The 11,598-nt window shown below is 49.1% G+C and overlaps 1 protein-coding gene across 1 annotated transcript; it reads left to right on the top strand.

The window, feature by feature from the left end:
• Positions 1-225: 225 nt before the first annotated feature.
• Positions 226-2,261, top strand: LOC124030160 (tetratricopeptide repeat protein 30A-like; the record flags this gene model as incomplete). Its single annotated transcript, XM_046341618.1, has 3 exons — positions 226-324; positions 1,273-1,402; positions 2,047-2,261. Coding segments are annotated over 3 exons (444 nt in total), but the record flags the coding sequence as incomplete, so codon positions are not given.
• Between the last annotated feature and the right edge of the window lie 9,337 nt (positions 2,262-11,598).

The raw sequence follows: 11,598 nt of genomic DNA, 5'->3' as shown, positions 1-11,598 counted from the left end.
CCCGGTACTGTGTTAATGGGGTTTTTATGTCTCTTCCAGGACTCTGTACTGTGTTAATGGGGTTTCTATGTAATAATAATAATGACCATTCCATCCAAAGGACCAGTCATGTACTGTGGGTTCCCGGGGATCGAACCCACTAGGGTTTATATCTCTCTTCCAGGACCCTGTACTGTGTTAATAGGGTTTCTATGCCTCTTCCAGGACCCTGTACTGTGTTAATAGTGTATCTATCTCTCTTCCAGGACCCTGTACTGTGCCAAGGGGAACTACGACTTCGGCATCACCCGTGTCATCAAGAGTCTGGAACCGTACAACAAGAAGGTTGCACATTGTTTTTCTATCCGGCAGTTCTGGAACATTCTCTTGGAAAGCCAATGTTTTTGGATGTTTCTACCACTTCAGCCCTGACAAACATGTTGGTAGTGTGTCCCAAATGACACCCTATTCCCTATTATAGTGCACTACTCTGTTTAAAAGTAGTGCACTACTCTGTTTAAAAGTAGTGCACTACTCTGTTTAAAAGTAGTGCACTACTCTGTTTAAAAGTAGTGCACTAGATAGGGAATAGGGTGTCATTTGGGACACATCCCTTCCAGAGTGTTTGATCTTTGTTTAGATATTGGCCAACCGAAACGTAGCCCAGAGTTCTGCACCTGTGTCTGCTCACTCAGCCCAGCTGAACACACACACAGAGTGTCTCTGTAGGAGTGTTGTTGTCATTCCTACAACTCTATCAACCACACACTTGTTTTAACTGGTATTAGCTTGTTTAACTGGTTTTAACTGGTTTTAGCTTGTTTAACTGGTTTTAGCTGGTTTTAGCTTGTTTAACTGGTTTTAGCTGGTTTTAGCTTGTTTAACTGGTTTTAGCTGGTTTTAGCTTATTTAACTGGTTTTAACTGGTTTTAGCTTGTTTAACTGGTTTTAACTGGTTTTAGCTTGTTTAACTGGTTTTAGCTTGTTTAACTGGTTTTAACTGGTTTTAGCTTGTTTAACTGGTTTTAACTGGTTTTAGCTTGTTTAACTGGTTTTAACTGGTTTTTCAGGCCAGGTACAAGTTGTTTAGATCAGGGTACCTGTCAAATTGACTTTGAGTCTCCTGAGTGTATTTCCCCCCCCCCCCCCCAGGGTTGGGAAATTCTGGTAACACAATGTCCAGCCAGGTTTTCCATAAATCCTAGTTGGAAGAATCAGAGGAACGAAGGACATATCTATTCCTCTGACCAGGTTTCGATCCTTCTCTCATTGGTTGTCGTCCTGTGTGTGTAGCTGGGAACAGACACCTGGTTCTATGCTAAGCGCTGTTTCCTGTCTCTGCTGGAGAACACGGCCAAACACATGATCATGATCAGGGACTCAGTTGTTCAGGAGTGTATTCAGTTCCTGGAGCACTGTGAAGGTACGGACGCACACACACACACGCACATACATAATTACACTTGCAGACAGACACACACACATGCACAGTTTCAACACACCATTTACCCTCCTTTCGTCCCTCTCCTCCCCCCTCTCCCCCCCCCTCCCCCTCTCTCCTCTCCCTCCCCCTCTCCCTCACCCCTCTCTCCTCCCCCTCTCTCTCCTCCTCCCTCCCCTCTCTCCTCCTCCCCTCTCCTCTTCTCTCCTCCTCCCTCCCCCTCCCCTCTCTCTCTCTCCTCCCTCTCTCCTCTCTCCTCTCCCTCCCCTCTCTCCTCTCCTCCCTCTCTCCTCTCCCTCTCTCTCCCTCCCCCTCCCCCCTTCTCTCCTCTCCCTCCCCCCTCTCTCCTCTCTCTCTCTTCTCCCCCTCTCCCTCCCCCCCCTCTCCTCTCCCTCCCCCTCCCTCTCTCCCTCTCCCCCTCCCCCTCTCCCTCTCCCCCTCCCCCTCTCTCCCTCCCCCCCTCTCCTCCCCTCCCTCCCTCCCTCCTCCTCTCCCTCTCCTCTCTCCTCTCCCTCCTCCCTCCCTCTCCCCTCCTCTTCCTCTCCTCCCCTCTCTCCTCCCCTCCCCCTCTCCCTCTCCCTCCCTCTCCTTCTTTCCTCTCCCTCCCCTCTCCTCTCTCCCTGTAGTGTACGGTAAGACAGAGCCAGCCATGATAGAACAGCCACTGAGGAGGACAGATGCACATCGGAAAGAACACTGTCACCTACGAGTCTCGCCTCTCAAAGCTCTTTCTATGAGGTCATCGGATGGAACCAGTGATGTCATACCAGAACGGAACAGAGCCTGTGATGTCATCGGACAGAACCCGCTGATGTCACCGGACAGAACCAGTTTCCACTAAAGCCTTTTTAAAACTCTGTTCTACACCCCAAACAGTTCAAATCTATCGACCTGGACCACATCACATGAGCTATTATAATACATTATATATTTGGCTTGTTGTTATTTTCTTATCGTCTGAAAGTTACAAGCTGTTGTTCTGACTTCTGTTAAAACATATTCCTGGACTCACTCCTCGTCTTACCCACCCACACACACAGTGGGAGACGCCATGGGGCCTCGTTCATTTGAGCGTGTTTAGTTTAGTTGAGCCTGGGCCCAGAGAGCTGTTGGCAGAGACAATATGCAACACAATATAAACAACATCTAAGATGTTACTGAGTTCCAGTTCATATGAGGAAATCAGTCAAGGGAACTGAATGTATTAGATATAAATATAATTAAATATATTCATTAGGCCCCAATCTATGGATTTCACACGACTGGGAAGACAGATATGCAAATATCTTCTTCTTTTTTTTAAACTAGGGGTTGTGGATCAGAAAACCAGTCAGTATCTGGTGTGACCGTTTTCCTCAGGCAGCGTAACACATCTCCTTCACATAGAGTTGATCAGGCTGTTGATTGTGGAACGTTGTAACATGGGGCTGAGCATTATCATGATGGTGGTGGATTAATGGCACGACAACAGATCTCGTCACGGTATCTCTCTGCATTTAAATCGCCATCGATAAAATTGCAATTTTCGTTCGTTGTCCGTATCTTATGCCTGCCCATAACCCCACCGCCACCATGGGGCCCTCTGTTCACAATGTTGACATCAGCAAACCGCTCACCCACACAAATTCTTCGGTTTTGCAAACCCACAGTTTTATCAGTTGTCCGGGTCCCGCAAGTGAAGAAATCGGATGTGGAGGTCCTGGGTTGGCGTGGTAACACGTGGTCTGTGGTTGTGAGGCCTGTTGGACGTACTGACAAATTCATTAAAACGACGATGGAGGCAGTTTATGATAAATAAATAAAAATATCATTAAATTCTCTGGCAACAGCTCTGGACATTCCTGCAGTCAGCATGTCATTTTGACGCTCCCCTCAAAACCTGAGACATCTGTGGCATTGTGTTGTTTGACAAAACTGCACATTTTATAGAGTGGCCTTTTTATTTCCCCAGCACAAGGTGCACCTGTGTAATGATCAGGCTGTTTAATTGTGTGGTTGGATTATCTTGGTAAAGCAGAAATACTCACTGACACTAAACTAAACACATTTGTACACAACATTTAAGATGAATAAACATTTCATATGGAAAATGTCTGGGATAATTTATTTCAGCTCATGAAACATGAAACCAACACTTTCCATGCTGCGTTTTCATTTTGTTCAGTGTGTGTATATATATATATTGTTTTATATATATTGTTATTGTTATATATATATTGTTATATTATTATATAATATGTGTGAGCTTGTTGTGTCTTCAAAGGAGAGTACGTCCATATGCTTATACTACAACCCTTACACTAGTCTCACATAGAACCCTATTCCCTACATAGTGCACTACTTTAGACCAGGGCCTATGGCGCCCTGTTCTCTATATAGGGTACTACTTTTAGACCAGGGCCTATGGCGCCCTGTTCCCTACATAGTGCACTACTTTAGACCAGGGCCTATGGCGCCTGTTCCTATATAGGGTACTACTTTAGACCAGGGCCTATGACGCCCTATTCCCTACATAGTGCACTACTTTAGACCAGGGCCTATGGCGCCCTGTTCTCTATATAGGGTACTACTTTAGACCAGGGCCTATGGCGCCCTGTTCCCACATAGTGCACTACTTTAGACCAGGACCTATGGCGCCCTGTTCCCTATATAGGGTACTACTTTAGACCAGGGCCTATGGCGCCCTGTTCCTATATAGGGTACTACTTTAGACCAGGGCCCTATGGCGCCTGTTCCCCTATATAGGGTACTACTTTAGACCAGGGCCTATGGCGCCCTGTTCCCTATATAGGGTACTACTTTTGACCAGAGCTCTATGGCACCCTATTCCCCTACATAGTGCACTACTTTTTTGACCTGGGCCTATGGCGCCCTGTTCCTACATAGTGCACTACTTTTGACCAGAATCCTATGGGGTTATAGTACTAACCTGTGGCCTAGATCTGCCTGCTTCCTGTCTCTGTAGACACTGTAACTTCCTGAGGAGAAAGGCCTTGTTCTGGGCTCTGGTCTAAAGTAGTACACTATACAGCTGTACCTTCCTGAGGAGAAAGGCCTTGTTCTGGGCTCTGGTCTAAAGTAGTACACTATACAGCTGTACCTTCCTGAGGAGAAAGGCCTTCTTCTCGTCTAAAGTAGTACACTATATAAGAAATAGGGGGGGATTTGTACTCAAACTTTGACGTTTTAGTGATTTTGTAACTTCTCTTTTACAGTTTGTTTAAAAAAAGATGGTCACCGTTATTTAGTCTATATTCAATTATATTTGTTTTTCTACAGAATAAAAAGAAAATGTACATCATAAGAGTGGTTTGTGATTCTGTCTCTGTGGTAGTGAATGAAGTGGACGACAGGGTTGGCGTTGATTCCATTTCAATTCCAGGGAAATTTCAGAAAGTCCTTCCAAATCCTAAATATTACCGCGTTCAAGTCAGAGATGTCTAATTTTTCCTGAACCTATTTACCACAACAACACTGCCTTGATCGTGACGATGTTATGCATCCCTCTCAACTGGTTGAGTCTCCAGAGGTGAACACATTAGTCACAGACTGTTGCAAAACGCTTTTGCAACAATTTACTCTTGTTTTACATTTATCCTACAATAGAAAGGGCCCTATCTATCCCCTAGCTAGCCAACAGTCTGCTCCAACAGAGAGGGCCCTATCTATCCCCTAGCCCAACAGTCTGCTCCAATAGAGAGGGCCCTATCTATCCCCTAGCTAGCCAACAGTCTGCTCCAATAGAAAGGGCCCTACCTATCTCTGCTCCAATAGAAAGGGCCCTATCTATCCCCTAGCTAGCCAACAGTCTGCTAGAAAGGGCTCAACATCTCTGCTCCAATAGAAAGGGCCCTATCTATCCCCTAGCTAGCCAACAGTCTGCTCCAATAGAAAGGGCCCTATCTATCCCCTAGCTAGCCAACAGTCTGCTCCAATAGAGAGGGCCCTATCTATCCCCTAGCTAGCCAACAGTCTGCTCCAATAGAAAGGGCCCTATCTATCCCCTAGCTAGCCAACAGTCTGCTCCAATAGAAAGGGCCCTATCTATCCCCTAGCTAGCCAACAGTCTGCTCCAATAGAAAGGGCCCTATCTATCCCCTAGCTAGCCAACAGTCTGCTCCAATAGAGAGGGCCCTATCTATCCCCTAGCTAGCCAACAGTCTGCTCCAATAGAGAGGGCCCTATCTATCCCCTAGCTAGCCAACAGTCTGCTCCAATAGAGAGGGCCCTATCTATCCCCTAGCTAGCCAACAGTCTGCTCCAATAGAGAGGGCCCTATCTATCCCCTAGCTAGCCAACAGCTGCTCCAATAGAAAGGGCCACCTAGTCTGCTCCAATAGAAAGGGCCCTATCTATCCCCTAGCTAGCCAACAGTCTGCTCCAATAGAAAGGGCTCTACCTATCTCTGCTCCAATAGAAAGGGCCCTATCTATCCCCTAGCTAGCCAACAGTCTGCTCCAATAGAAAGGGCCCTATCTATCCCCTAGCTAGCCAACAGTCTGCTCCAATAGAGAGGGCCCTATCTATCCCCTAGCTAGCCAACAGTCTGCTCCAATAGAAAGGGCCCTATCTATCCCCTAGCTAGCCAACAGTCTGCTCCAATAGAAAGGGCCCTATCTATCCCCTAGCTAGCCAACAGTCTGCTCCAATAGAGAGGGCCCTATCTATCCCCTAGCTAGCCAACAGTCTGCTCCAATAGAAAGGGCCCTATCTATCCCCTAGCTAGCCAACAGTCTGCTCCAATAGAAAGGGCCCTATCTATCCCCTAGCTAGCCAACAGTCTGCTCCATAGAGAGGGCCCTATCTATCCCCTAGCTAGCCAACAGTCTGCTCCAATAGAAAGGGCCCTATCTATCCCCTAGCTAGCCAACAGTCTGCTCCAATAGAGAGGGCCCATCTATCCCCTAGCTAGCCAACAGTCTGCTCCAATAGAGAGGGCCCTATCTATCCCCTAGCTAGCCAACAGTCTGCTCCAATAGAAAGGGCCCTATCTATCCCCTATCCAGCAGTCTGCTCCAATAGAAAGGGCCCTATCTATCCCCTAGCTAGCCAACAGTCTGCTCCAATAGAAAGGGCCCTACCTATCTCTGCTCCAATAGAAAGGGCCCTATCTATCCCCTAGCTAACCAACAGTCTGCTCCAATAGAGGGCCCTATCTATCCCCTAGCTAGCCAACAGTCTGCTCCAATAGAAAGGGCCCTATCTATCCCCTAGCTAGCCAACAGTCTGCTCCAATAGAAAGGGCCCTATCTATCCCCTGGCTAGCCAGCAGTCTGCTCCAATAGAGAGGGCCCTATCTATCCCCTAGCTAGCCAACAGTCTGCTCCAATAGAGAGGGCCCCTATCTATCCCCTAGCTAGCCAACAGTCTGCTCCAATAGAAAGGGCCCTATCTATCCCCTAGCTAGCCAACAGTCCCTGCTCCAATAGAAAGGGCCCTATCTATCCCCTAGCTAGCCAACAGTCTGCTCCAATAGAAAGGGCCCTATCTATCCCTAGCTAGCCAACAGTCTGCTCCAATAGAAAGGGCCCTATCTATCCCCTAGCTAGCCAACAGTCTGCTCCAATAGAAAGGGCCCTATCTATCCCCTAGCTAGCCAACAGTCTGCTCCAATAGAGAGGGCCCTATCTATCCCCTAGCTAGCCAACAGTCTGCTCCAATAGAGAGGGCCCTATCTATCCCCTAGCTAGCCAACAGTCTGCTCCAATAGAGAGGGCCCTATCTATCCCCTAGCTAGCCAGCAGTCTGCTCCAATAGAGAGGGCCCTATCTCATCCCCTAGCTAGCCAACAGTCTGCTAGAAAGGGCCCTACCTATTTCTGCTCCAATAGAGAGGGCCCTATCTATCCCCTAGCTAGCCAACAGTCTGGTCCAATAGAAAGGGCCCTATCTATCCCCTAGCTAGCCAACAGTCTGCTCCAATAGAAAGGGCCCTATCTATCCCCTAGCTAGCCAACAGTCTGGTCCAATAGAGAGGGCCCTATCTATCCCCTAGCTAGCCAACAGTCTGCTCCAATAGAAAGGGCCCTATCTATCCCCTAGCTAGCCAACAGTCTGCTCCAATAGAGAGGGCCCTATCTATCCCCTAGCTAGCCAACAGTCTACTCCAATAGAAAGGGCCCTATCTATCCCCTAGCTAGCCAACAGTCTGCTCCACATTTACATTTACATTTAAGTCATTTAGCAGACGCTCTTATCCAGAGCGACTTACAAATTGGTGCATTCACCTTATGACATCCAGTGGGACAGTCACTTAACAATAGTATCTAAAACTTAGGGGTGGGGTGAGAGGGATTACTTAACCTATCCTAGGTATTCCTTAAAGAGGTGGGGTTTCAGGCAGGTGTCTCCGGAAGGTGGTGATTGACTCCGCTGTCCTGGCGTCGGAGGGAGTTTGTTCCACCATTGGGGGGCCAGGGCAGCGAACAGTTTTGACTGGGCTGAGCGGGAGCTGTACTTCCTCAGTGGTAGGAGGCGAGCAGGCCAGAGGTGGATGAACGCAGTGCCCTTTGTTTGGGTGTAGGGCCTGATCAGAGCCTGAGGTAGTGAGGTGCCGCGTTCCCTCACAGCTCCGTAGGCAAGCACCATGGTCTTGTAGCGGATGCGAAGCCAACTGGAAGCCAGTGGAGAGAACGGAGGAGCGGGGTGACGTGGAGAGAACTTGGGAAGGTTGAACACCAGACGGGCTGCGGCGTTCTGGATGAGTTGAAGGGGTTTAATGGCACAGGCAGGGGAGCCCAGCCAACAGCGAGTTGCAGTAATCCAGACGGGAGATGACAAGTGCCTGGATTAGACCTGCGCCGCTTCCTGTGTGAGGCAGGGTCGTACTCTGCGGATGTTGTAGAGCATGAACCTACAGGAACGGGCCACCGCCTTGATGTTAGTTGAGAACGACAGGGTGTTGTCCAGATCACGCCTGCTGTTCTTGGCGCTCTGGGAGGAGGACACAATGGAGTTGTCAACCGTGATGGCGAGATCATGGAACGGGCAGTCCTTCCCCGGGAGGAAGAGCAGCTCCGTCTTGCCGAGGTTCAGCTGAGGTGGTGATCCGTCATCCACACTGATATGTCTGCCAGACATGCAGAGATGCGATTCGCCACCTGGTCATCAGAAGGGGGAAAGGAGAAGATTAATTGTGTGTCGTCTGCATAGCAATGATAAGAGAGACCATGAGGTTATGACAGAGCCAAGTGACTTGGTGTATAGCGAGAATAGGAGAGGGCCAAGAACAGAGCCCTGGGGGACACCAGTGGTGAGAGAGCAGAGGAGACAGATTCTCGCCACGCCACCTGGTAGGAGCGACCTGTCAGGTAGACGCAATCCAAGCGTGGGCCGCGCCGGGAGATGCCCAACTCGGAGAGGGTGGAGAGGAGGATCTGATGGTTCACAGTATCGAAGGCAGCCGATAGATCTAGAAGGATGAGAGCAGAGGAGAGAGAGTTAGCTTTAGCAGTGCGGAGCGCCTCCGTGATACAGAGGAGAGCAGTCTCAGTTGAATGACTAGTCTTGAAACCTGACTGATTTGGATCAAGAAGGTCATTCAGAGAGAGATAGCGGGAGAGCTGGCCAAGGACAGCACGTTCAAGAGTTTTGGAGAGAAAAGAAAGAAGGGATACTGGTCTGTAATTGTTGACATCGGAGGGATCGAGTGTAGGTTTTTTCAGAAGGGGTGCAACTCTCGCTCTCTTGAAGACGGAAGGGACGTAGCCAACGGTCAGGGATGAGTTGATGAGCGAGGTGAGGTAAGGGAGAAGGTCTCCGGAAATGGTCTGGAGAAGAGAGGAGGGGATAGGGTCAAGCGGGCAGGTTGTTGGGCGGCCAGCCGTCACAAGACGCGAGATTTCATCTGGAGAGAGAGGGGAGAAAGAGGTCAGAGCACAGGGTAGGGCAGTGTGAGCAGAACCAGCAGTGTCGCTGACTTAGCAAACGAGGATCGGATGTCGTCGACCTTCTTTTCAAAATGGTTGACGGGGTCATCTGCAGAGAGGGAGGAGGGGGGAGGGGGCGGAGGATTCAGGAGGGAGGAGAAGGTGGCAAAGAGCTTCCTAGGGTTAGAGGCAGCAGCTTGGAATTTAGCGTGGTAGAAAGTGGCTTTAGCAGCAGAGACAGAGGAGGAAAATGTAGAGAGGAGGGAGTGAAAGGATGCCAGGTCCGCAGGGAGGCGAAGTTTTCCTCCATTTCCGCTCGGCTGCCCGGAGCCCTGTTCTGTGAGCTCGCAATGAGTCATCGAGCCACGGAGCGGGAGGGGAGGACCGAGCCGGCCTGGAGGATAGGGGACATAGAGAGTCAAGGGATGCAGAGAGGGAGGAGAGGAGGGTTGAGGAGGCAGAATCAGAGATAGGTGGGAGAAGGTTTGAGCGGAGGGAAGAGATGATAGGATGGAAGAGGAGAGAGTAGCGGGGGAGAGAGAGCGAAGGTTGGGACGGCGCGATACCATCCGAGTAGGGGCAGTGTGGGGAGGTGTTGATGAGAGCGAGAGGGAAAAAGGATACAAGGCAGTGGTCGGAGACTTGGAGGGAGTTGCAATGAGGTTAGTGGAAGAACAGCATCTAGTAAAGATGAGGTCGAGCGTATTGCCTGCCTTGTGAGTAGGGGGGGGAAGGTGAGAGGGTGAGGTCAAAAGAGGAGAGGAGTGGAAAGAAGGAGGCAGAGAGGAAAGAGTCAAAGGTAGACGGGGAGGTTAAAGTCGCCCAGAACTGTGAGAGGTGAGCCGTCCTCAGGGAAAGGAGCTTATCAAGGCATCAAGCTCATTGGATGAACTCTCCGAGGGAACCTGGAGGGCGATAAATGATAAGGATGTTAAGCTTGAAAGGGCTAGTAACTGTGACAGCATGGAATTCAAAGGAGGCGATAGACAGATGGGTAAGGGGAGAAAGAGAGAATGACAACTTGGGAGAGATGAGGATCCCGTGCCACCACCCCGCTGACCAGACGCTCTCGGGGTGTGCGAGAACACGTGGGCGGACGAAGAGAGAGCAGTAGGAGTAGCAGTGTTGTCTGTGGTGATCCATGTTTCCGTCAGGGCCAAGAAGTCGAGGGACTGAGGGGAGGCATGGGCTGAGATGAACTCTGCCTTGTTGACCGCAGATTGGCAGTTCCAGAGGCTACCGGAGACCTGAACCCACGTGGGTCGTGCGCGCTGGGACCACCAGAGTAGGGTGGCCGCCCACGCGGTGAGGAGCGTTTGTATGGTCTGTGCAGAGAGGAGAGAACAGGGATAAACCGACACATAGTTGACAGGCTACAGAAGAGGCTACGCTAATGCAAAGGAGATTGAATGACAAGTGGACTACACGCCTCGAATGTTCAGAAAGTTAAGCTACGTAGCAAGAATCTTATTGACTAAAATGATTAAAATGATACAGTACTGCTGAAGTAGGCTAGCTGGCAGTGGCTGCGTTGTTGACACTACACTAATCAAGTCGTTCCGCTGAGTGTAATAGTTTCTGCAGTGTTGTTATTCGGGGCTAGCAGGCTAGCTAGCAGTGTTGTTTACGTTACGTTGCGTTAAAAGAACGACAATAGATGGCTAGCGAACCTAGAAAATCGCTCTAGACTACACAATTATCTTTGATACAAAGATATGTAGCTAGCTAAGTAGCTAGCTACGATCAAACAAATCAAACCGTTGTACTGTAATGAAAATGAAGTGAAAATGTGATACAACCTGTGAATGCGACCGGTAGTTGAGTTCTATACAGAAGACGTTGGCTACGTTGGCTAGCTGTTGGCTAGCTAGCAGAGTCACCTACGCAGGACGACAAATAGCTGGCTAGCTAACCTCGGTAAATTAAGATAATCACTCTAAGACTACACACTCTAAACCTAAACAACACAATTATCTTGGATACGATGATACGATGATACGAAGACAGCAAAGACAGCTATGTAGCTAGCTAACACTAAACTAATCAAGTCGTTCAGTTGAGTGTAAATAGTTTCTCCAGTGCAGCTAATCAGTGGACGTTAGCTAGCTGGCTAGTGAAGACTACGTTAGGACGGCGAAATACGATAATTACGCAATTATCTTTGATACAAAGACGGCTATGTAGCTAGCTGAGAAGAAATTGCTAAGATAAGACAAATCAAACCGTTGTGATATAATGAAATATAATGAAAAAGTTATACTACCCGTTGGAGCGACGTGCAGATGCGACCACTCGCCTCCAACCGGAACCG

This window comes from Oncorhynchus gorbuscha, unplaced genomic scaffold (genome assembly GCF_021184085.1).
Source record: "Oncorhynchus gorbuscha isolate QuinsamMale2020 ecotype Even-year unplaced genomic scaffold, OgorEven_v1.0 Un_scaffold_9561, whole genome shotgun sequence".
Lineage (NCBI taxonomy): Eukaryota > Metazoa > Chordata > Actinopteri > Salmoniformes > Salmonidae > Oncorhynchus > Oncorhynchus gorbuscha.
This window is presented reverse-complemented; position numbering and strand designations above follow the sequence as displayed.